Here is a 26,520-nt window from a genome sequence, read left to right as displayed (position 1 = left end):
AGATGGCACGGGGCAGATCCCAACGCCCAATAAGGCATTCGACCTCCACTGCCCTTAAAAGCCTGCCACGGCTCTGAAAGGCTCTTGCCGTCGTGGCCACGCTCGTGGCCAACACTGACGCCCGGGCCTCCCAAAGCGGGGCAAGCTGCTGCTCAGGGGGCTGACGAGTCCGGACTGCTAAGGGTTTACAGAGCCACAAACACGCCGTGAGATCCCGAACAACGGATAATAGGTTTCATCAATTTCGTTTGTGACAGATCCCATCCAGTTCGTTTGGTAGATGCTCGCCGTGACTCAAGTCTGGCATTAGCGCCTGCATCCAGAATGAGTTCCCCCCCCCCCCAGCCCCACATAAAATGCATCGGTGTGGTGGGACACAAAGCGTACAAAGCAGGCACAGAACCCTCAGAAGTCGTCACAACTCTGGATAAGACGACCTCTACCGCCATCACCGCTGTTTGCTTTGCCCCCTACTTTGAAGCCTTCGCGAGGGAGGTCTGCTTTTCTAATTCAACGACAATGGCTCCGCTCTCTTCGCCAAAGAGCCCCTTGTGTTTAGTTTCTCAGTGCACGACTTGACATGAAGACCGTGGCTCTTACGAGCTGCCTGTTTTTAAATGGCCCAGTAGTTTCGCTTTCCATTTAACACGTTCCCAGATAACAAACGGAGAGTGGGATGAATCGTCACGTCGAAGGGTAAAATAAATTAGCCCCGTCACTGAGAGGCTCTCTTCAGGTTTTCTATCAGCACAACAGAGTCAGTTTCTTCTTTGGTTTGCTTCTCATAGATGTCGTACTTCTTCCAGTGCTGGAAGGGAAGAAAACACACACACGATGACTCTTCTAAACAATGTTCTCTCCCTGAGGACTCCCAGCCAGGGCCTAATTTTAGGTTTGCGTGCATGGAACCATGAGTGTATGCCTTCCTGTTACGGTTTTGATTTTTTTTTTTTTTTTTGACCTAAGGATCTTCGTCTGTTTGAACAATGAAACGAAACAATCAGGAATTAACATGCGAGGTGGGGGGAGAGCGTGGGATCGTGACGCAGCGTTTAAGAGCTATGTCAGAGGAAAAGAAAAAAAGAGCTATCTCAGGAGATACATTTGGGCATCTTCGAAACTGGAAACCGAGTCTCTTGAAGAAGAATAGGGTGGCAGTGCTTTTCCTTACTTTAACTGTCACTTCCTTTATTTTCTTACTACCCAAATGTGTCCTCTGTTCCAGAGACAGAATAGGCTCCAAATGTCAACCAGCATCTAGGCCAATGGCGGTATATAAAATGTCCCCAAAAAAGTCTTACCGCAGTTACAACTTTGTAAAGACCCTATATTAACAGTTTCACGTGACAGCATTTGCTAGAACCAGGAATTATGCGTAAGGTGAGCTCATCTTGAGCTCAATGTTAAGTGTGTCTCTTATGGTAAAAGCCAAGATCCTGGCCTTTGCCTTCTTTACTTATAACTCAAGGGAAAGGGTGGAACCTGAGCTCAGTCCCCTCATCTGTAAAATAAAGTCACTAGACGAAAGCCGGTGTCTATGCAAACTATGGCGTAAGAGCAGAATCCAGCAGGCTGTTTTTGTAAATAAAGTTTTATTGGAACCCAGCCACGCCTATCGGCTTCTGTACTGTCCGTGGCCGCTTTCATGCTACTGCGGCGGAGGTGAGTTGCCGTGACGAAGACCGAAGGGCTCGGTAAGTCAAACATATTGACTATCTAGCTCTTCACAGAAAGCATATGGAGGGAAGAGTTGAGAAACGATGCTTAAAATTTCCAACTTCTTCTAAATTATTTAACCCTCACACCCCTAGTAGAAGGGCTAAAATAAAAAATACTGACAACTCCAAGTGCTGCCAGACACGGAGTAACGAGGTCCCTCATCTATTGTTGGCGGCAGTGTCAAAGAGTACAGCCACTATGGAAGACAGTCTGATGGCGTCTTAGAAAACGAAGCGTACACTTACCGCATGACCCAGAAATCCCACTCTCAGGTATCCCCCCAAGAGAAAAGGGAACATCGATCTACACGCAGACCTCTACATGAATGTTTACAGTAGCCTTTGCTCATAAAAGCCCCAAAGTGGAACCGAGCCCAACGCCCTTGAACAAGTGAGTGGCTAAATCAACCGTGGTACAGCGCTACAATGGAATGTCGCTCCGCAACAAAAGGAAGTAAACTGCTGACACATGCAACAACATGGATGTCTCTTAGATGCATTATGCCTAGTGAAACAAGCCAGACTCGAAAATGGAGGTATTTGATGAATCCAGTTGGAGGACATTCTGGAAAAGGTAAAAATTTAGGGACAGAAAGCAGATCAGTGGTTGCAAGGGTAGAGGGTCAGGAGTGAGGGGGTTGACTACTAAGGGGCATGAGGGAACTTTGCAGAGGACAATGAAGACGTTCTGTATCTGGACGGGAGCAGTGGCTACAAAAGTGCACACACTTGCTAAAACTCCTCTAACCGTAGGCTCAAGGAGTAAATTTTATTTGGCGTGAATCAAATCAACAAACCGGGAGTTTTGAAAACATGAGATGCAGAGACTTCAAATAAAAAAAAAAAAACAATCTGAAAACAATTCCATGACCTTGAAATAATGGCTTATTCAATAAATGGCACTGAGACAACTGGCTAAGCATTTGAAAAATAAAGTTAAGCCCTACTTGACGGCCCACGTGCGTAAATTCCCTGTGGATTAAAGACCTAAATGTAAAAAACAACATCAAGTAAGTTCTAGAAAAATACACTGGGCAACAACTACATAAGTCTGAGATACAAAGAGGCTTCCTACACATAGAAAATAAAGATCTGCGTGCACAAAAAAGAAAAAAAACTTCCGTACATCGTTAATCACCCTAAATTCCATACAAAGGCAGTCAGATGACAAGCAAAGGATTAGTAGCTGATAGACCCAAAGAGCTTCACAAACTACAAGGTTTCCAAAAGATGAATATGGAAGGGAAAAAATGGACAATGAACAAGAATTTCACAACAGAATTACCTCAAGCCGATGGACATACCAGGAAATATGAAAGTTGATACATAAAATTAAAACAAGATGCCCTTTGGGGAGCCTGAGTCAGTTGAGTGTCAGACTCTGGATTTCAGCTCAGGTCATGATCCCGGGGCCCTGGCATCGAGCCCCGCACGGGGCTTCGTGCTTCGAGCGCGGAGCCTGCTTAAGATTCTCTCTCCGTCTCTCTGCTCCTCTCCCCTGCTCTCACCCACTCTCTCAAAAAAAGAAAAAAATCTTAAAACAAGATGCCCTTTTCTCATTTGTCAGTTGGCAAGATTTTTTTTTTTTTTTTAAATTAGATACACTCACGCTAGCAAAGGCGTGGCAAAACCACCACGGAGACACCACGGAGACACTGAGACAGGGTACATAAGTTGGTACAACCGACTTGTCATCTACGCTTCTTGTGAACGATTTCGGAGTATGTGTTCTAGCACTCCCCTTTCCTTAACACGAGGGAATCAGACTCTACATCTGAAACCAGGGTGTTTCATTTGACAACATATATTACATATTTTTATATATCAGTAAAACAGATCTACCTCATTTGCTTTGCCCTGTGCATAATATTTCGTTGCCTGAATGCACCATAATTTATCGAAACAGTAACCGTAATAGATATTTACCCTGCATATCCTTTCTGGATGATAATGTGCCAATATTAATCACAGAGTTTAAGAAGTGTAATCTCCTTTGATCCGGCAATCTTACAACAATTTATCCCCTCAAAATAATAAAACATATATGCTAATATAGCTGTGAAATGATCCCTATGATAATGACGTTTAGACGTCATCTAAATGCCCAGTAATAGGGACTTGGTTAGGTACGTTATGATACAGTCACACGATGGAATACTATTTAGCCATCAAAAAGTATATTATAGGCCAAGGTTGGCAAACTTTTTCTGTCAATGGCCAGATGATAAATATTTTCAGCTTTGAGTCTCTGTCCCAATAACTCACTCTGCTGTTACAGCACGACAAGAGCCATAGATGACACGTAAATGAACAGGTATGGCTGGGTTCCAACAAAACGTTCAGGGACACTGACATTTGAGTTTCAAATAGTTTTCATGTGCTAAGATGTAGTATTCTTCTTCGGATCTTTTCAACTCCTTAAAAGTATAACAACCACTCTTAGCTTGCAGGCTGTAGACAAACAAGCAGCAGACGGGATTTGGCCCGTGGTCTGTAGTATACAGAGCATTTCTGGGAGAAAGGCAGTGGTCGGCGGCATAGCGTCTGAATCTCCGCAGACGCCACCATAAAGAACACAGCAGGAAACAGAAGTCGGGTAAGTCGAGAGCAAAACTCGGACCCACAGACACAATCTACAACGAAACCGGGACAAAATGATGCCCCCCATGGACCCTGAGATATGAATGGTTAGAACAGATCAGAGCCAGCAACAAGAGCGCAGTGGAATCCGTCATGGGGGAGGATGGGGAGGGGAACCAGCAGGACATTTGACAGATACGAGGACTCTAAAATAGCCCGGACACCAGCAAGCTAATTTATGAACGGCAAGTGAGCCCGGCACGGGTCTGCCCTTTCGAATAGTGACCGGGTACGAGGAGTCCATGGTATAGCCTGGGAGCTGCCCGGCCCTTATGAACTCTTGAGATCACCCCAAGCTCCCTCCCCGGGCAAAGGGCCACTCTGAGGAGCCACCAGTGCACACAGACTCCACACTGGGCAGGACAGAGACAAAAGAGATCAAACAGAAAGTCCAGGTAGAAGTAGAGGAGGCAGGGGGCGCCTGGGGGGCTCAGTCGGTCGAGCTCAGGTTCATGATCTCGCAGTTCATGGGTTCTGGGTTTGAGCCCCACGACAGGCTCTGTGCTGACAGCTCAGAGCCTGGACCCTTCTATGGATTCTGTCTCTCTCTCTCTCTCTCTCTCTCTGGCCTTCCCCCACTTGTACTCTCTCTCTCTTTCTCTCTCAAAAATAAATTTCAAAACACATTAAAAAAAAAAAAGTAGGGGAGGCAAGACAAGGTGGGGGAGATTTCGGTAAGAAATTCACTATATTCTGAACAATTGTAAAATGTGCTAGAAGATGGAACTCCATAGCCATGAAACTGGGGAAAAAAGAAAACTGTCCTGAATCAAGCCTCCTTCTAAAACATCAGGGAAATGAATTTCATGTGAAAATCAGCAACGGAATAAAATCCTGGCAGAATTAAAACATGCAAGAATGTCCCCTCAAATTACATGAAATTATAGTCCAATATTTTAAAGCTAGCTCACATATATTAAGAAAAAGTTATATGATATGAAAATAATGCACATGATGTGAAAGAACATAAACGTTTAGAATAAGAACAACTCAGAAATGACCTGTTAAGATTCAGGAAAGAATGAGAAGGAAAAGAAAATCATTTCAGAAATGAAGATTAAGCTAAAAGGAACACAGGGGCAAATGAACACAACAGATAATACCTCAAGAGAAACAGCAGATGAAAAGCAGGGGTTTTTTTTAACTAAAAAAAAAATGAGGGGGCACCCGGGTGGCTCAGTCGGTCAAGCGTCCAATTCTTGATCTCAGCTCAGGTCATGATCTCAAGGTTCGGGAGTTCGAGCCCCGAGTCGGGCCCTGCACTGATGGTGCGGAGCCTGCTTGGGATTCTGTCTCTCCTTCTCTCTGCACCTCCCCTGCTTGTGCTCGCTCTCTCTCTCTCTCTCTCTCCCTCCCGAGATAAACAAATAAACTCAAGAAAAATTTTTTTTAAAAAATGAGAGGCCCCTGGCTAGCTCAGTCAGAAGAGCATGTGACTCTTGATTTTGGGGTTGTAAATTCGAGCCCCGTGTCGGGCGTAGACATTTAAAAAACACGAAGGCAGGTAAAGATTATTCAAGAGGATGTAACAAATACAGAAGACGGGCAAAGAAAAGGGAACACAATAACTGAAATCCAGAAGTGGAGACATGTTTACTGAAATTAAAAAAAGAACGACATCTGAAACTACATACTGAAAGGGGCACACCATATCCCTCAGAGAATCAGGCCAGGCTGACCACCACCACCACCAAGGCACGTTCTGGCAAAATTACCGGACATTGAAGAAAAAAAAAAAACTTTTGACAACCAGACAGAAAAGACCAAGTGTTTGTTTGTTTTTAAGTAAGCTCGACAGCCACCGTGGGGCCCGAACTCACAACCCCGAGATCGAGAGCCGCACGCTCCACCGACTGACTGAGCCAGCCAGGTGCCCCAAGACCAAGTGTTTTAACGCAGAGAGAAAATTATATTGTCAGCCGACTTCGACATTTTATGCCAGAAGAAAGTGGATGCCATATTTAAGATACCCGAGGCAAGAACCTGTGAGCCATGGACTTTGTATCTAGCTAAACTGATCTTCAATGATTAATGCAGCAAAGTCCATCAATGTGCAAATAATTCAGGAAACGTTGGTCCCCTGAATCCTCCCTGAGAAAACTTTTAGAGCTTCCAACCACCAAAGTGACTGGGGAGACATGAACATAAAGACCAGTAGTGAGCAGAAATAGCCCCACGGAACGAAGACCAAACGTAGGCTATAGGGGACACACCATAGTATGTAAGTTACATGCACTGACAATGCAGACACTGGACAGCTTTCGAAACAGACAGACAGAGGGGAGGACACAGGGAAAAACTGCCCTTTTTAGTGATCACTGAAACTTATTTTATAATTTGTCAAATGCTCAGAAATTCCTTCAGTTGCACCTGCTACTTTCTCATCTGTTAAATTCAAATAAAATTAAATATGAGCATGTCGTTAAAACACATCATATGGTTGGCTAAGAGTCTAGACTGGAGAATCAGGATGCCTGGGTCCGGGTCCCACTTCTGACGCGTGCTCGTTAAGTTTGGATCCTAGCTCTGCTGTGTCCTCGCAATGTGATCTGGAGCGAGCCACACATTACCACCACCCGCCCCCCCCCCCCCGCCACCCTGCCATGGTACCTCACCGTCCTCATCCGTGTACTGGAGAGAATACCAACTGCAAGAGGGGATCAAACTAACGAGGGAAGTGCTTAGGAGAGTGTCTGCTACAAAGCAGAAGTTCAGTAAGTACAAGCCATTATTACTGTCGTCATTATTACCCCACTGCCCAATAAAAGTTCCATTTCTCTATGTTGTTCCCACAACATTCAAGAGGGTTCTGTCTGGGTCACAGGACGAAGAGTGATTTTTAGCCTTTTCTCTTTTGGTCTTCTGTATTTCTCATGTCTCTGTAATGAATACATATTGCTTTTAAAAGGAAAAATATTTTCATTTTTAAAAAATGCGTGCTGAACATCACACCTTCGTTGGTTTCTAGTCATTAGACCCAATGGGTTAGCTGTGGTGGACAGGAAGAAAACCAATTTATTTTAACAAAGTGAACAGCGCAGAAGAGATGGCTTCCAAGAAGACATTCATTTTTTCGATTGCCTTTTTTCGTTCCTAAAACTTGGACTATTCTCATTTCCACCCATTATCAGCATCATGGCCTTTTCCTGAGGACTGCTTCTATGAATATATCTATGTAAGAAAAGGGAACAAATGCTCTGACCTGTTGTTCAATTTCGTAAATTATATGCCAGTCTCATTTCAAAATTACTTGTAGAAAAAAAACTGAACCCACAAAATTACCAGTCCCTAATTCAGCTCACACTGCCAATTTTTTAAAACAAGGTAATCAACAACAGAATAATGGCCAAATATGAAAAACATCGTAGATGGAAAACAAATCAGTGTTTGGGAAGCTAACATGACCGGCTTTTGGTTGTTAGTCATCCAATTCTAGAAAAGGCAGCACGCTATACAGGCTTTTATATTTTAAAGAAAAAAATTTCGTGGCACAGTGGAATGCTAAATCCCAATTTAAGAAGACTTTCAAGATTTGGTTATTTCCCACAGTGAATTTTCCATAGAAGTGAAGTGGGCCTCAAGGCCACCTAAGCACCATGCAAAACACTGGCCTTTTGTAGGAATACAAGTCGACAGATTACATGCCCCAGTCTTCTGCAGATCAACGTTCACAAAGAAAGTGGAACAATATGAATTGTGGATCGCCATGCCTCGAAAATCGCTGCAGCTTAAAACAGACCCAGTTGAGGGGCACCTGGCTGGCTCAGTCAGTAGAGCGTGCGGCTCTTGATCTCGGGGTTGTGAGTTCGAGTCCCACGTTGGGGGTAGAGATTACTTAAAAGCGGCGGGCGGGGGGGCGACTGAGTGGCTCAGTTGGTTAAGCGTCCTACTCTTGATTTCAGCTCAGGTCATGATCTCTCGGTCGTGAGATCGAGCCCTTTGTCGGGCTCTGCAATGAGTGTGGAGCCTAATTGGGATTCTCATTCTCTCTCTGTCTCAAAATAAATAAACATTAAAAGAAAAAAAAAGAACCAGTTGAATGTGGTGTGAAGGGAACTAATTTGGTACCATTTGATGGACCCAAACCCCGCTTCACAATGAAAATGAAAGGGAAAGAGTGAAAGGCGTATCTGCCTTCCTAGCAGAAACAGAATTTCAGAACAACCAAAAAGCCTTGGAGTACTAAGGGCCAGCTCATAAATGTAGTTTCGATGATAGGAAAATCATCATTTCACGACGCCTGCTGAAATCATTGATTTGATCGATGAGACCAAACGGCACAAAAAAGCATCAGCTGAAGAGCTGACAGGGTGCTAACTTAGCACCACGAGGACTATCTTCAGGCGGCACGGGGCTGGAAATCAGTGTAAATGGCTGGAGGGGACACCCCGTCAGCACCTTAAACACAGCGCTCAATCTCAGCCTCCCTAACGGCGGGAGGACTGGATACTACCTGTCTCCCAACAAGTGGAAAAGTTTTACAATGGACTGTTAGACAAGAGTAAAGAACGGATCACTTTGAAAGCGCAGCCATGCTATTTTGGTTACGTTCCTGGTTTTTCTTTTCTTCCTCTTCCTCTTCTTTTTTTTTTTTTTTTTGCATTCCTTGTTTTTAAAGATACACACTGAAGTGGAAAAAAAAAACCCACAAAAACCAACAACTCAGCAGCATTTGGAAGTCAACTCCAAGTTATCAAGCCGCTTTCCAATCAGGAATGTTAAACTGGCACGGTACTGAAAACATAACTGGTTTCCAAGAAGCGGGGGAAGAATAGATCATTTTTTACGGGTGAAAAAGAAAGGCAGAGGCAGGAGGAGAAGAAATTCCCTCCGCACAGCCCCCTGCCCCCAGACATGGCCCGCAGCCCAATTAGTCACAAAGAAAAAGGCAAGCAGCAGAGCAACAGGAAGAAACGCTGTTGGCCACAGCGTTACCATGGGGACAAGCAAAACACTGTCAAAACAGTGGAAACCTTAAGGAAAACTATACGGAGGATTTCGTTTATTTGCGGCCACACCTACATAAATTTCTGAAAAGAACCACTATAGGTGGTGTAGCGTGGAAGACGAGCGTTTAGAAAGGGCATGGCTTATTTTTCAGGCTCAGGAGACACCAAATTTGGGCTACGATGGCTTCAGGTTCAGGTTCTGCAATGGCCTGTCTGTATGACAGTCCTGGAGAAAGGTCTCTCAGGCGCCCACTGCCCCCCCATCTCTAAAATGAAGGGGTAGGACTAGCATCTAAGAGTTTTAAAAACTGACAATTAAAGGGAAATAATTCGGGGCGCTCAGACGGCTCAGTCGGTTGAGCGTCCGACATCGGCTCAGGTCACGATCTCGAGGTTCGTGGGTTCGAGCCCTGCATCGGGCTCTGGGCTGACAGCTCAGAGCCTGGAGCCTGTTTTGGATTCTGTGTCTCCCACTCTCTGGCCCTCCCCTTCTCACACTCTGTGTGTGTGTGTGTCTCTCTCTCAAAAATAAATAAACATTAAAAAAAAAAGATAAATAATTCAACATGTAAAACATCCACCTCACTGGATGACCCCTAGGGCCATGTTCATTCTATAATTCGATAATTCTAGAAGTAAAAGGCTCATCTTTCTGCTGCATATACAGTTCAATTGATAAGGCTTGGTGCCGTGCAGAGAAAAGATGATTCATTTGCTTAAAAAGAAAACATGAAAATTTGTTCCATTCCCCTTTCCCCTGTCTGGCATTTGTATTACACTTTTAGTTTTAAACCCTGATTTCATTTAATGGTCTGCAACCACCACAAACAAAAACATCTTATGCTTTTAGCAGTCCATCTTGTCAGCGTATCCGCCTCGCTAAATTATAGAATTCTCTGACTCATCGGGATAACATATTATCCTCTACACAGCAAATTGAAAAAAAGCAATTTTCCCATCTCTGAGACAGATAATTGATCTGATTTCGCTGTCGATGTTACTGCCGTTCACTCTATCACTCAGGCTCGAAACCTTGAGATTATTTTTACTCCGTACCTTTCATCGCCCACAGAGTCCCCAAGTTGTAATGAGTCGCCTTTAATAATGTCTCTTGCGTCAATCTCCCCTGCTACCACCTAAGTTCAAGTCCCTATTATCTCTCAAACTCAGATGGCCAAAATATTCTCTTTTCCCTTAATAACTTGTACAGGGCTTCTTTTATTACGAAAGTAATATGTGCTTGTGATAGGCAATCTGGAAATTTCAGAAAGGTAGAGAATAACATCAATTATCCACGCGGTCCTTCTGCCCAGATGATCATTTTGACTCCTTTCTTTCCACTCACTGTTCTATGCGTACATTCGTGTGGTTTTATAAAAGTTAGGATTGTAATGTACTATGCAGTTATGATGTTTCTTACTCTTGTACCAGGAGCAGTTCGCTGTGACATCAAATGCTTTGAAAACCTAACCTGGTTTTTCACTAATTCTCCATTGTGGGTGTCTCACTGGCTTCTAAAGTCTTCGTGTTAGAGACAGACGCTGCACTGACCATCCCGGTGCCATTGTTGGATTATCTCCTCATCCTAAAAGTATAATTGTAAGATCACAGATTCTTGTTACGTGTTCCCAAGTTGCCCTCCACAAAGTGCGTGAGAAGTGCCAGGCCCCCACCCCCACCGTCCCACTTGCTGGCATGGGCTACTATCACTCTTTACAAACTTATTGGGCTGGAAATTTATCTTATCGATGCTCGGGCTGTATGTCCTGTATGTATTCGTGAGTCCAAACGCGTGTTCACAGATATTGGGCGTTCGTACCGTGGCACTTGGGCTCGTCTTCATTCTGCTGAGAGGGGTAGCAAACTCAAAGGTGTTTCAGGGGTCTGGCACGTGAGTTACCTCAACATGTGAAACCACGGCGGGAACCGGGAATGAGAGGGCCAGAGATGAACTGGAAGAGTGTGCGCCATGCCAAATGGAAAGATTTTAAATACGCCACGCTGGCCAAACAAAGCGTGTATGTGGCAAGTTCAGGACTGGGTTCCCAGGTGGCTCCCATGGCTACCCCTCTAATCCATTCCCTCCAGATTGATGTCAGAATGGTACTCCTTTTACCTCCCCATGTAAGGCCAGCCGGAATGCGACTCCAAACCTTTTTCTCGGAACTCCCCTACCCCAACCCTCTCTATCAAATGGAACTCTCAGAAGGTAGTGAGGTTCCTGGGGACAAACACTCTATCTTACAAGAGGCAATGCAGCAGAGTGGAGAGAGAGAGAGAGAGAGAGAGAGAGAGAGGGAGACAACTCCAGGATCAGACAGTTCTGGGTCAAATCCCACCTTACTACCTACTAGCTGTGTGACTGCAGTCAAGTGACTTAGCCTCACTGAGGCTTCGTTTCCTCATCTGTACTAAAACAAGAAAACGGCACTACAGCACCTACACCAAAGGACGGTTACGAGCATGGAAGAAGGGAATAGAAGCAAAGCACCGAATAAATACACTGTATGACGTAGTAGCCTTTCCATGACTGCTTAGAGGCGCTCATGTACCCGCACAGACCTCAACCTCCTTCCTAAGGAAAATAGCCATGACAGCATTTTCCTTTCTTTTTATTTGAGAGACAGAGAGAGAGAGAGCAGGCATGCGAGTGGGGGAGATGGGCAGAGGGAGAGAGACAGAATCCCGAGCGGGCTCCACACTCAGTGCCCAGCCCGACACGGGGCTCGATCCCATGACCCCGGGATCATGATCTGAGCCGAAACCAAGAGTTGGACGCTAGGGGCGCCTGGGTGGCTCAGTCAGTTGGTTGATTGACTGGCTCAGGTCGTGATCTTGCAGTTCGTGGGTTCGAGCCCCGTGCCGGGCTCTGTGCTGACAGCTCGGAGCCTGGAGCCTGCTTCGGATTCTGTGTCTCCCTCCCTCTCTCTCTCAAATAAATAAACATTCAAAAAAACAAAAAGAGTTGAACGCTCAACCAACTGAGCCACCCAGGCGCCCCAGAACAGTGTTCTTCAAAGTGTCTCCACAAACTATCTTGCCAGAACAGGAATCATCTGTGAGCTCCCGTTCACTACGCGGATTCCCGGGACCCATCCCAGACCTCCTGAATCGGACTTTCTGGAGGCGGGGTCCGGGGGCCCCTATTCTCACAAGGGTTTCAGTTGGTCGTGACTCAACTAAAGACGAAGAACCAGTGGTTGCCATATTCACCTGAGTTACACTTGACTTCTGCCTCACGGTGCCCCACCCTCAGGGTCTGGCAGTATGACCATGCCTTGATGAAAGACTGATCTAGAAGAATCCTCCTCTGAAAGCAAATCAGCCTCCCTGCCTTCCTTCCTGAGCTGTAGATCATCGCTGCTATTGTGAATCACTTGCTATTAAGAGAACTGTTTGGGGAGGGGCGCCTGGCTGACTCAGTTGGTTCGGCGTGTGACTCCTGCTCTCAGGGTCATGGGTTTAAGCCCCTTGTTGGGGGTAGAGCTTACTTAAAAAAGAAACCGTCTGGAGATGCACAAGAATGGGAAAGCATCCACAGTAATACTAATCGCTAACGCTTACTAGGCACCAGTAATGGTACCGGGCATGTTAAGCAGTCTGTATGTATTAAATTAATCTAAACCACAGAACGACACCAAGAGGCGGGCGCTATCATTACCTTCATGTTACAAATGAGAAAACTGAGGCACAGAGAGGTTAGGGAAGTTACCTAAGGTCAGACAGATGGTAAATGAGATTTGAATCCAGACAATGTGACTCCAGAGCCCAGGCTATCATGTACTATGCTGTACGATTTCACTAAATTAACTGCCCTGGGCCTGATATTACTAATTTAAGATATATGTAATAATGCTGATATTTATTCCATTTAGTGTCCTTATTATTTTCTTTGGGTGAATGTACTTATCGGAGAAACCTGAAACTCTTCGGTTCCCCTGGGGTCTTCGCTTTTCTAGCCACAAATTCCAGCATGGGAGTCTGCAGCAAACGAACTGTAACAGTTGGGGTGAGTTTGTCTTTGGAGGCCAGCTTTCCAGGCACCAACACGAACAAAATCTATGTCCATGTTTACCCTATCTTTCTATTTCCCCAAATCACCAAGAGGCAGAAACCCTGCCCTTTGCACTGGTTTCATCTGGAAGGCTCCTCTCACTGAGGGTTTGGACCGAACAGATTCCCTACCCCAGAGAGAACAAAGCCCAGCAATATGAGCTGGGCAAAGTATCCCGAGGACTTCTCAAATGGTCTGCATAGTCTGAGATACAAAATTGTTTAACTTATTTTTAAAATTTTTTTACTGTTTCTTATTGAGAGACAGAGCATGAGCAGGGGAGGGGCAGAGAGAGGGGGAGACACAGAATCCGAAGCCGGCTCCATGCTTCGAGCGGTCAACACAGAGCCTGACACGGGGCTCGAACTCACAAACCATGAGATCACGACCTGAGCCCAAGTCGGACACTCAACCGACTGAGCCGCCCAGGCGCCCCTTATTTTTTATTTTAAGTGGGCTCTATGCCCAATGCGGGGTTCAAACTCATGACCCTGAGATCAAGAAGTGCATGCCCCAACAGACTGAGCCAGCCGTGTACTGTGAGATGCAACATTTTAAATCACCTCTTCTTTAATCTTTTAGGTAAAATGTAGTTTAAAATAATCAATTTTGCATTTTCTTTTAGAGAGAGAGAGACAGCAAGAGAGCGTGTGCAAGTGGGGGAGAGGCAGAGGGAGAAGGAGAGAGAGAATCTTGAGAATCTTAATCCACACCCAGCGCAGAGCCCGATGCAGGGCTTGATCTCATGACCGGGAAATCATGACCCGAGCTGAAATTAAGAGTCGGACACAACTGACTGAGCTACCCAAGTGCCCCAAAATAACCAATTTTGAAATAAAGTACTGACACATGTTTCAACACGGATGAACCACATTATGCGAAGTGAAAGAAGCCAGACACAAAAGGACAAATATTGTAGGATTCCACTTACACGAGGTGCCCAGAATAGGCAAACTCATAGAGACAGAAAGTAGAAAAGAAGTGGCCAGCTCCTGGGGGGAATGGGAAGTCCGCGTTTAACGGGCACGGTTTCTATCTGGGATGATGAAAGAGTTCTGGAGATAGCGATAATGGTTGCATGACACTGTTGAATGTACTCAATGCCATTGAGACGTATACTTAAAAAGGGTCAAAACGGCACATTTTCTGGGTTTGTTTTTGTTTTTGTTTTTTACAAATCCCACAGCCTCCGAACAAAACCCAGTTTCGAACTTCATGGAATCAGTGCTTACCAGGCTGTCATCATTCTGGTCTCCAAACATTTCTTTAAAAATCTTGCCAGGGTCAGGAATTGGAGGGAATATAATGATCTTGAGCCTTTAAGAAAACAGAGACATTTTTTGATCAAATCTTCCAGTCCACAGGAACGTCCCATTTAAATAAAGGCACTTTATTTATTTATTTTTTCAACGTTTATTTATTTTTGAGACAGAGAGAGACAGAGCATGAACAGGGGAGGGGCAGAGAGAGAGAGGGAGACACAGAATCCGAAACAAGCTGCAGGCTCCGAGCGGTCAGCACAGAGCCCGACGCGGGGCTCGAACTCACGGGCCGCGAGATCATGACCTGCGCCGAAGTCGGAGGCCCAACCGACCAAGCCACCCAGGCGCCCCTAAATAAAGGCACTTTAGAAGAAGGCTTGGACAAAAGACATGGTACACTAGTCATCTTTAGTGATAAAGCAGCCGTGAATAAAATTCCAAAAGAAGCTCAGAAACCCATGTCCTTAGAGCACCCAAGTATGGGTGGAACAAGGGGGCCGTCAGGATAAACACACTGCTCATACTCTTACCGTTTAAAAAAAAATTTTTTTTACGTTTATTTATTTTTGAGAGACAGAGTCAGTCAGACAGAGCACAAGTGGGGGAGGTGTAGAGAGAGAAGGAGACACAGAATCCCATGCAGGCTCTAGGCTCCGAGCAAGCCTTCGGCACAGAGCCCGACGTGGGGCTCGAACCCACGAACTGCGAGATCGTGACCTGAGTCGAAGTCGGTCACCCAACCGACTGGGCCACCCAGGCGCCCCACTCTCATCGTTTTTAAAACTGTTTTCCAGCTTGGGGCACCTGGGTGGCTAACTGGGTGAGGCGTCTGACTCTTGATTTCGACTCAGGTCATGATCTCGTGGTTCATGAGACTGAGCCCCGCGTCAGCACGGAGGCTGCTTGCCCGCTTGCTCGCCGCCCCCCCACCCCTCGCAAGATAAATTTGAAAAAAACCACAAATGTTTTTTCCAGCTTAAATGAGATCTATTCAAGGGAAAAAAATTGTACACGTGTGAGGTGAACAACATGATGTTGTACGTTATGAAACGATGACCACGATCAAGCAAATTAACACATCCATCACCTCACACGGTTATGACTGTGCGTGCGTGGGTGTGTGCGCACGTGCCCGTGAGCCGTCCCCTATAATTGAATAATAACGGTGCTTTACTCATCATAGGCCAGATGGGGGCTCATTGCTTATAATTTCAAAAAAAAAAAATCTTCCGAGAACAGGGTTCATTCCTCTTTTTACTTTCTTCTTTTCTCCTCTCCCCATCTTTATGCCTCAGACTACCCTTTGGTGGCCCCACCTCATCTCCCAGGCTCTGAACATCGGCGTGGCCCAGGGCTCTGTCTCTCGCCCTCTGGCCCCCTCACTGTACGAGCGCTCTCTTCCAGTCTTAGGGCTTCGGGTCCAGTTACACGCCGAGGGCTCCCCAGATTCCATCTCCGGCCCAGACCTCCCCCTGAAACTCCAGATTCATCGCACGACTACCCCTGTGACATCCCTATTTGGGTGTCTAACAGTCATCTGGAACTGACATTCCAAACTGAGTCTTCCCCTTTGCCCCAGGGCCAGCGCTCCGCACAATCTTCTCCCTCTCAGCCGACGGCTCCAGCGTTCACCCAAACCTGAGCTCTCCGTGAACCCTCAGTTTCCCTCGGGCCTCACGGGCAAGCGGCCATCAGCAAGCGCTCTCAGCTCTACCTCCCGAATGCGTCCCACCTCTGACCGCGTCTTACTACCGCCATCACTAACCTCCTAGGCCAGGCTTCCCACGTCTTTACCCCCCAAAAGGCGGCAGCACCTTCTGACCAGCCCACCCGCTTCCGTCCCTACCCGAGCCAGCTCTTCATTCGGCAACGTCGGTGACCTTTCATGACAGTAAAATCAGGGCGGGTTCCTTTCCCCGCTTAACACTCTGCGACGATTCCCCCTCATGCTGAGGACGAAATCTCAATTCCCCCGCCACGGCCCACGTGATCTGGCTCCGCCAACCCCTCCAGCCTCATCTGGCGCTCGCCCCTTGCGCGCACCGAGTGCCGTCTCTCTACCGACCAGAGAGAGACAACTTGGTGAAGTTCTCTTTCCCGCAGCTTTAAAGTAGCAGCTTGCCCTGCATTAATACTGGACGGGTCATTGAATGCGTCACGCCAAGACTTCATTCCAAGTGCCACCGCCTTTGGCCGTATTAGGCATCTGAAAGAGCAGGGTGAACACGGGGCCTGTCGATGATCCCAAACACACGCGAAGGGAACGGTGCCGGAGCGGGGCCGCGGGAAATTAACGCGACACCTTCCTCCCCAGAAAATGGGCACGGTAATCCCTCTGGGCCGCGCCATACTACCAAAAGCCGTTGATAGCCAAAGTGCTCCTAATACGTGGGGCGAACGCCAAACGCTCTCACGAACAGTAGTAACTGGAGAGGAAGGGCCAACAGAAGCCGCCAAGCCGACCGGGGCGGCCGCCTCACCTTTTGAGATAAAGCAGGAGGACTATGATGGCACCCGCAACGATGACCGGGGTGGCGAGCAGCATGGTTATATAGAATGTGGGGTCGGCGTTCTCACCTGGCAAACGGAAAGCAAACAAAAAGACATGAGAAATCAAACCCTTTTGGGGGCGGGGGGGGGAAACAACAAGCAACCGTTGGATCAAACTAGCGAGATCGCAGCTTTCTCTGCACTCTACCCCAACCTGTTTTCCAACTCTTCAATTCTATTTTTAAGGTTTTTTAATGCTTATTTATTTCTCAGAGAGAGAGAGACAGAGAGACAGAGAGAGAGAGAGAGAGACAGACAGACAGACAGACAGACTGTGAGCAGGGGAGGGGCAGAGAGAGAGGGAGACACAGAATCCGAAGCAGGCTCCAGGCTCCGAGCTGTCAGCACAGAGCCGGATGCAGGGCTCGAACTCACGGACCGCGAGATCATGGCCGGAGCTGAAGTCGGACGCTTAACCGGCTGAGCCACCCGGGCGCCCCCAAAACGCTTCAATGATCTCATCTTCCGTTCCCTTAGCAGCGAAAAACAAAGTCCTGCTCTAGTGCCCAACATGCCACAGATGAAAAGACACCTTGAGGGTTGTCTGAAGCCAGGGTATCTTAACTAGTTCCAGACACTATTCACAATGCTATTACACCTGTTAGAAAGATCATGTCATTAACAGTGACTCTCTCTTCTTGTTGGTCACTTAACCACTACTAGAACGCCTCAGGTGCTCCTAACTACCACTACTACTATTTTTAACTGAGCATCTGCTACATACGTGATACCACCCGGAGTGCCTCGATGTGTTTCTATGTATGCTATGGAGAGAGACGATGGTGTCTCCCGTTTATACAGATGAGAAGGATAAGGCTCAGAGAGGGTTAGTGGCTCGTTCAGAGGGTTTAGTAAGTCAGGCCTCAAATCCGGCACTGTCCATGTTCCAAAGCTTCTCGGTCACTTGAGAAGTTGACTTGCTACGCTTCACACGCAGAATGTCATGTCTGCTTACGTGCTCATCTTTTCCACGAGGGCATGGCCACCTAGGAAGCATCGTCAGGGCCTAGCATCCCTGTGTTAGCCTCTAAGATGGCCCCAAATGATCCCTGCCTCCTGATACTCACGCCCTTACGTAACCTCCTCCCCTCGAGAGTGGGCCGGACTGACTGACTTGCCTGTAAAGAACTGAACGGCAGCGTTCGTGTCATTTCCAAGATTAGGTTACAAAAGACTGGTTTCCACACCGGGTGTCCTCTCACACACTCTTGCTTGAGTCACTTGCTTGAGCAAGCCAGTCGCCGTTTCATGAGGCATGAAATGCCTGCCTGCATGAAAGGCCCAAAGGGCAAGAAACTGAGGGAGGCCTCTGCAGGAGCTCCCTAGGGCTGCTGGGGTGAATCGCCACACATCAGTTGGCTTAAAACGATAGACGTGTGTTCTCTCACAGTTCCGAAGGCTAGACGCCCAAAAGCAAGGTATCCGCAGGGACGTGCTCCCTCTGAAGGCTCTGGAGACGAATCCCTCCTTGCCTCCTCCTAGCTTCTGGTGGCTCCCGGGAACCCTTAGGGTTCCTTGGCTATACCTGCATCACTCCATCGACTGCCCCCATCCTCACAGGGCCTTCTTCCCTGGGGGGGGGGGGTCTCTTCGTGTTTCTGTGTATCCTCTCTCATAATGATACTAGTCATCAGATGCAGGGTCTACTTTAATGGTGTGACCTCATCTTAACCTGATCCCATCTGCAAAAACCACTTCCAAATAAAGTCACATTCGCAGGTATAGGAGTTGGGAGCCGAACGTATCTTTTTGAGGGAGACGATTCAACCTGCTACAGCCCCCATCCAACAGCCGGCAAGGAACAGAGGCTTTCCGACGACCACATAAGTGAGCTTGGAAGTGGGTTTCCCAGCCCCAATCAAGCCTTCAGATGAGACTGCAGTCCCACCCAACAGCTTGACTGTAACCTCATGAGAGAACCTGGGCCAGAGGCACTGAGCCACGCTGTGCCCAGATTCCTGACCCACAGGAACTGTGAGATGCTAAATGTGTTTTCTAAGGCACCAAATTTTGAGATTCTTTGTTATGCAACAATAGATAAGGAATACAACCATGCCTGGCACCTAGCTTGTTCAGTCCCTCAATTAGTAGGGAACCGATTACCTCAATAACCTGTCTCTCTGACTGTCAGAGAGCTATTAGAAAGTTCTTCCGGTGGTCCTATTTTGCCCCAAGGAGCCACAAAAGAAAATAACCTATCTCCTCTTCTACTTAAAATTCAGCAATCAGGACTCCTCACCCCCAGGCTTGCTTCATCCAACCACTTGTCCCTAAGTTTTGTGATTCTTCAACATCCCGATGACCCTCTCAACGATAGGTTCCGGTCTGCCAATGAAGCTCCTACAGCGTGGCGCCCGGAATAGAACACTGCACGCTTCTGATGGGGCCAGGACACTGTTTCCCACCCTGTAGTATCCCCTTGTTCTGGGTGCTACACTATCACTGCGGCCTGTGGCTACACACTGGGGGTATTTAAGGATCCAGTGCTGAGTCACTCCTACACTCCACCCCACAACACGCACACACACATCCACGAAGCATAGCTCTCTCTACGGGCGCCTGGGTGGCTCAGTCGGTTAAGCGTCCGACTCCGGCTCAGGTCATGATCTCACTCACGGTTGGTGGGTTCAAACCCCGCGTCAGGCCCCGTGCTGACAGCCCGGAGCCCGGAGCCTGCTTCCCGTTCTGTGTCTCCCTCTCTCTCTGCCCCTCCCCCCACTCACGCTCTGTCTCTCTCTCTCCCCAAATATGAATACGAATCAAAATTTTTTTTCTTAAAAAACAGCACAGCTCTTTCCAATCCTGTTCTTGGGCCTGACACCCAGTTTGCTCAGGCACTCCGTTAATACGCGAAACTGTTGTCTTCAGACCCGGATACGGTGTGATCTCTGTCAAACGCCATCAAGGTCACTGTTCTACTCTTGATTCTGTCACTAGCCCACAGGGTGGTCCTCTAGCAAGGCACGAGCTATGGACTTCATCATGCCCGCCTCCTGGTATGTTGTTCAGGTTGTTAAAAACATAGAGACCGGACAGGAGAGAGAGAGTGACGCCTTTTGGATTGTGGGTTTTCAAAGAGCTGCGCGGTGTGGGTTAAACCTGGGTGATCTGGCTGCAATCGAACAGCAGATGCGGTGCGATTGCAGCTTCCCCTGGAGGATGTCGGGAATGCGGTGCCGCCCCCTCCCCCGGTCTATCTTCCGCTTCAGCCCCTCGCTGGCTTCCGTGGCGCGCGAGGTCCCGTCCCCTCACCTATGCTCATCGCCTGGCTCCAGTTGCTCCACAGCCTGTCGTCCTCGTAGCATAGCTTGTTCGTCCTCACCCGGATTCTCACCGTGTTCAGAGTGTCGGGGAGGATGCCGGGGACCATGAAGCAAATTGTGCCCTGAGAGGGGAGACAAACACACACGAGGCATGTTACCGGGCGGCTCTCCTTTTCTGCTTCTGAATCCCGCGGAAATAGAATTCTCTGCCAAATTCTGTACGCGATCAAGACTTGGATGGCGGCCCCCATGACCCGACTCTAGCGCCTCAAAGGAAACTTGGCAATAACCCGCAAAACAAAGGAGTTTCTTTTGCTCAGAGCAGTTACCGTTGAGGCTACAGTCACCCCGCCCCACCCCCAGTCACTCTGTGAGCTTAAACCCAAAGAGCGGAAGTTGAATTTACTGACCTCCAGGTGTCCCTCAAATTCTGAATTCTGACACTTGGCTTCTTCAACCTGGAAGATATATAAAAAAACAAATACATTCAAAAAGAATGAAAAGACTCCACCGCATCATTCCACCATTTCTAACGAGGTTTCCTTTCATCCCATCTGAAGGGGACCAGGTGCCGTGAAAGGCTAGTTTTGTTTCGTTTTAATAAGATGCGTCGGATCGATTATATACACGTACAGGAAAAAAAAAAAAACCTCTTGACCCCTACCTCACAGTATTTACCAAGTCAATTCCAAACGGACCGCACATCTAAATGTGAAAGTTAAAATAAACCGAACAAACAAATACATAAATACAGCGAGATTTTAGAAGAAAACGTAGAACACCTTCATGCCCTTGAAGCAGGAAAAGATTTCTTAAATAAAACCACACAATAGTAACCCTAAAGGAAAAATTGTTATAAAGTCATCTGTATCAAAATTCCAAACTTCTTCTGTTCATCCAAAGATATCCTATTCAGGAAATTTGAAAAGTGACGCATAGAGTGAGAGAAGATGGCCGCAACCGCTGACAAAGAACTTGCGTACATACCTATTTATAATATATGCTTATATTTATATGGAACACACCCACGCACATATACGTATAGCCCACCAACTAACGAGGAAGAGGCAGACAACCCCACAGAAAAACTGGCAAAAGATTTGAGCAGGCGTTTCACAAGAGGGTATTCCAAATTGCCAACGAACATGTGCAAAAGCGCTCAGCTTCATTAATCATCAGGGAAATGCGAATTAAATCCACAAGCTAATGACACACACACACGCCTATCGGACAACACCGAGTGCTGATGAGGATGGGAAGCATCTAGCGTCCTCAGCTTCTGCTCTTCATGGTGTAAACGGGCACAACCATTTGGGAAAAGTCTGATCATCACTTAGAGACCATCATATATAACCCTCTGACCCATACAGGCTCAACAGAAACGTATGCACGTGCGCACCAAGAGACAAATACGCAAATGTTCATAAAAACTCTATTCATAAAACTCCCAACCGGAAACTATCCAAATATGCCCCAAAGGGAGAATGGATAAATCAAATGTGATAATACCGACACGACAGAACCAATGCAGTGAGAACGAAACACTGACAACTACAGGCAACGATATCTGTGGCTCTTCCTAAACGGAACGCTGGGTGAAAGAAGGCAGACGTGCACAAAAAGCAAATGCTGGAGAATTCGTCCATACGAGGCTTCAAAGAGGCAACAGAGGCGCCCGGGGGGCTCAGTCAGGCACCCGACCCTTGGTTTTGGCTCAGGTCACGATCTCACAGTTCATGAGATCGAGCCCCGCATCGGGCTCTGCGCTAACAGCGTGGAGCCTGCTTGGGATCCTTTCTCCCTCTCCCTCTGCCCCTCCCCTGCTCACTTGTTCTCTCTCAAAATCAATAAATAAACTTTAAAAACAAATAAATAAAAATAAACAGAGGCAACAAAACTAATCTATGGGATCAGAAGTCAGGGTAACAGTCATGCTTTGGGAGAGTCACTAAAAGGGGTCACGATGGGGCTTCTGGGGTGCTGGTTACATAAGTGAAAAATCAGTTGCAAAAATCACTTGTGAAAACTCATTGAGCTATGCATAACCACTTGTGTTATTTTTCTATAGGATCCTCTACATCAATTAAACGTTAAAAAAAAAAAAACCCAGTCTCCCTTGCTGAGCGTATGGTGTCAAAAACGACTGAGTCAGAGAAAACAAAGTATGATGCAAAATTCTCTTCCACACAATTTAAATCACTTGCTGTCTGACGTAGACAGATCAGTTCCTAAAATGCAAATATTTCAAAAGTGGAGTGAAAAATGAATAGTGAAAACCTGTTGCTTAGTATTAGTAGTCTACTTCTGGCCAACAGGTTATATGAAAAGATGTTCGACATCATTAATGATCAGGGAAATGAAAATCAAAACCACGATTAGGCATCCTCTTATACCTATTAGAATGGCCAACATCAAAGACAAGAAATAACAAGTGTTGGTGAGGATGTGGAGAAAGGGGAACGCTTGTGCGTTGCCGGTGGGAATGCAAACTGGTGCGGCCACTGTGGAAAACGGTGTGGAGGTTTCTCAAAACATTAAAAATAGAATTGCCCTATGATCCAATAATCACGCTACCCAAAAGGAACAAAAACACTAATTCAAAGGGGTACGTGCACCCCTATGTTTACTGCAGCATTATTTACCATAGCTAAGATATGCAAAGTGTCCACCCATAGATGAATAAAGAAGACGTGGTATGTATATATGACGGAATATCATCCAGGCGTGAGAAAGAAGGAAAAATCCTGCCATTTGTGACAACATGGATGAAACTCAGGAGGCACTATGCTAAGTAAAATAAGTCAGAGAAAGACAAATACCGTATGACCTCACGTATATGTGGAATCTAAAAAAGTTGAGTTCAGGGGCACCTGGGTGGCTCAGTGGGTTAAGCATCTGACTTTGGCTCAGGTCATGATCTCACAGTTCATGGATTCAAGCCCCACGTTGGGCTCTGTGCTGACAGCTCAGAGCCTGGAGCCTGCTTCGGATTCTGTGTCTCCCTCTCTCTCTGCCTTTCCCCTGCTCACTCTCTGTCTCTCTCTCAAAATAAATAAACATTAAAAAGTTAAAAAAATTGTTTTTAAAGTTGAATTCGTAGAGGCTAAAAGTGGAATGGTGGCAGAAGGGGCTGAGGGACAAGGGGGGAATGGGGTGGTGTTGGTGAAAGGGTACAAGCTTTTAGTTATAAGTTCTGGGGATCTAATGTACAGAATGGTGATTGTAGTTAATAATACCATATTGTATAGTTGAAATTTGCTAAGAGAGTAGATCTTAAGCATTCTCACTACTTAAAAAAAGGTAACGGTGGGGGCACCTGGGTGGCTCGGTTGGTTAAGCATCCGACTCTTGATTTTGGCTCAAGACATGATCTCATGGTCATGAGATCGAGCACCACATCAGGATCCACGCTGAGCACAGAGCCTGCTTAGGATTCTCTCTCTCTCTCTCTCTCTCTCTCTCTCTCTCTCTCAAACCCCCCCCCACCTTGTTCATGCATGCACACATGCATGCTTTCTCTCTCAAGGTAAATAAATAAACATTAAAAAAAAGGTAACTGTGTGAAGTGATGGATGTGTTAATTAACTTGATTGTGGTAATCATTTCACAAGATATATGCATATGAGGTTATCATGTTGTACACCTTGAAAGTAATCACACTTGGGGCGCCTGGGTGGCTCAGTCGGTTAAGCGGCTGACTTCGGCTCAGGTCACGATCTCGCGGTCCGTGAGTTCGAGCCCCGCGTCGGGCTCTGTGCTGACCGCTCAGAGCCTGGAGCCTGTTTCACATTCTGTGTCTCCCTCTCTCTGAACCTCCCTCGTTCATGCTCTGGCTTTCTCTGCCTCAAAAATAAATAAACGTTAAAAAAAATTAAAAAAAAAAAAAAAGAAAGTAATCACACTGTATAACCCAAATATATATACTTTTTACTTGTCCATCATACCTCAACAAAGCTGGAAGAAACAGTCAACTTTTATCAAAGAGATGCTTAAACATGAGACAAAAACCAGAACACAGAGCTATGATTTTTGACCGTGCATGTTATTCGCTAAATGGTTCCCTGCAGCGTTTGTGATGAGCTGGAAGGCCAGCTGAGTGATGGAGAGTTGTCCTATCGCTACTTCTTCCAGGGCAGAGAAGAGGCCACTTGGGAATCAGAGACCTGCTGGGGAATCACAAGTGTCAACTGCCGCTTGATGGATCGGGTTGCAGGTTCGTGTCTCCCTCCTCATGACCATCTCCCAGATACATATGGATTCCAAACATCAGCAAATCACGGCGCAAATGGAAGGTTCCGGGCTCTTGTTCAAATGTAAATTCCCTTGCATAGTCTATGGGCTGCTCAGATACCCCTGTGGGAGAAGGAAGACAAGGGCACAGAGGACCAAGCAGAGAGTTTGGGGAGAAGGGGGGTGGTTAAACAAGAGTCATTCTTTGCTTTGTGATTCTGTCATGAGTTACTTCTGCCCACAGCCCCCACGTGATGGCACCAGCTCATGTCCCAGCCTACTTCCCCCTCTTAACTAGAACACCAGGCGAAATAATTCCTCAAAAAGGCTCGCAAAAAACAGGGCGGGGGGAAGGGTCTAACCAGAGGAGCTCAAAATCAGTGAGCGTACAAAAAGCTGATGACATTCTGGGAGAGGAAGCAGCTGGTGAACATCTGCCAGGGGAAAGAATGTTCGGCTCAAATGTGTAAACAGAGTTAATTCCAAATAGGCTACAGTTCTGATTTAGGAGGACAAATTCCATAGCATGTACACGCTCTTCAGTTCAAAAGTTTGTAAAAAAGATTAACTCAGTTCGACGATAATTTATTAAGTGATGACCGTGCACATGGTGTTAATCCCAAATATTCTCAAAGTTTAATACATCAGGACCAACCTTTGACTACATAAAGACCAACTGATCAGCTGTGTGGCCTGTAGCAAGTTACTTACCCTCTCTGAGCCTTAGTTTCCCAATAAAATATAGATTAAAATAGAACCACTTCACAGACTGTTATATGCTACTGTATAAGAAGCATCTAGAAGAGTAGCTTTGTAGCATATCATGAACACTTAACAAGGGATGGCTGTTACTATTAAGAGGAAGTACTGAGGTGGTCCCCAGTGCTTACCAGCACAAGCTTTGGGGTCAGATCACATTTGCTCCTCTGTGAAATGGGGACAAAATGATAGGACCTAGATCGTCAGGGTAACCATGAGGATTACAAGAAAGGGTTGAGATAATGTGTCCATTAAGATGCCTACCACAGGGGGGCCCGGGTGGCTCAGTCAGTTGAGCCGCCGACTCTTGATGTCTGCTCACGTCGTGAGCCCGGGGTCGTGGGATCGAGCCCCGCATCGGGCTCCATGCTGAGCGTGGAGAATCCCTGCTCGGGATCAGGATTTTCTCTCTCTCTCCCTCTGTCCCTGTCCACCCCCCACTCGCATGCTCGCTCTCTCTGTCTCTCTCTCCAGAAAACATTTAAAAAATAAAATAAAATGCCTAGCACATAGTAATCGCTCGATCTGTGCTAGCCACTGTTAGCGGGAGCGGCACAAAGTAAACACCCCCGAAGTCCTCCCTGCAGGAGCTTTTATTTTTAGTCAAGAGAAAAGGCTCAAACATGTGATCGGGGTAACTCGCAGGACACAATTCGGTGCCAAATGAGTAATACGAGCAGCATGTGTCTCAGGATTTCAGACAGAAGAGAGCAGGAGAGGCTGGAGTAGTCAAGTATGCTTCAGCGCTCTGACAAGCTGACTCCGCCATAAATCCAAGCCTCACCTTCTCCCCACTTGGAAGCCCTTTGCTCTTTCCCTTTGCAGCACGGTATGGGGACACCACTTTCTGGTACGGATAATGGTGATTCTATTTCGGCAAACAGATTCACCTGCAGATGCCCAGAGAAGCTCCGGTCAGCTGCGGACCCGGCCAGTCCCTCTGGAGTTACAGCCTGTCAACAGTGGCTTATTTTAGTAAGTATTTTGAAACTCCCACGATGAGCCAAAACAACTGGACCAAAGCATGTGCCCACGTGCGAGATGCCGGGGTCCTTTAAAAGCCAATACGAAACACTCGGGCTCCAACCTCTGAAA

General features: G+C 46.7%; 1 protein-coding gene across 3 annotated transcripts in view; it reads right to left on the bottom strand.

Moving 5' to 3' along the window:
* Positions 1-212: 212 nt before the first annotated feature.
* Positions 213-26,520, bottom strand: part of IL13RA1 (interleukin 13 receptor subunit alpha 1) — a 68,234-nt gene continuing 41,926 nt past the window's right edge. For 2 of the 3 annotated variants that reach the window (XM_058714244.1, XM_058714243.1), the window contains exons 7-11: positions 20,847-20,894; positions 20,426-20,558; positions 17,104-17,200; positions 14,594-14,678; positions 213-808 (exon numbers count right to left, since the gene is read on the bottom strand). In XM_058714244.1, the coding sequence (XP_058570227.1) occupies positions 716-808; positions 14,594-14,678; positions 17,104-17,200; positions 20,426-20,558; positions 20,847-20,894 (456 nt within the window). In that variant the 3' untranslated portion in view covers positions 213-715. Of the gene's footprint in view, positions 809-14,593; positions 14,679-17,103; positions 17,201-20,425; positions 20,559-20,846; positions 20,895-24,359; positions 24,790-26,209; positions 26,379-26,520 lie in introns of those variants that run through there. The other variant, XM_058714245.1, reaches the window with a different exon arrangement.

This window comes from Neofelis nebulosa, chromosome X (assembly GCF_028018385.1).
Source record: "Neofelis nebulosa isolate mNeoNeb1 chromosome X, mNeoNeb1.pri, whole genome shotgun sequence".
In the NCBI taxonomy this organism is placed as follows: Eukaryota; Metazoa; Chordata; class Mammalia; order Carnivora; family Felidae; genus Neofelis; species Neofelis nebulosa.
Note: the sequence above shows the minus strand (reverse complement) of the source record. Positions and strands in the feature narration are given on the sequence as shown.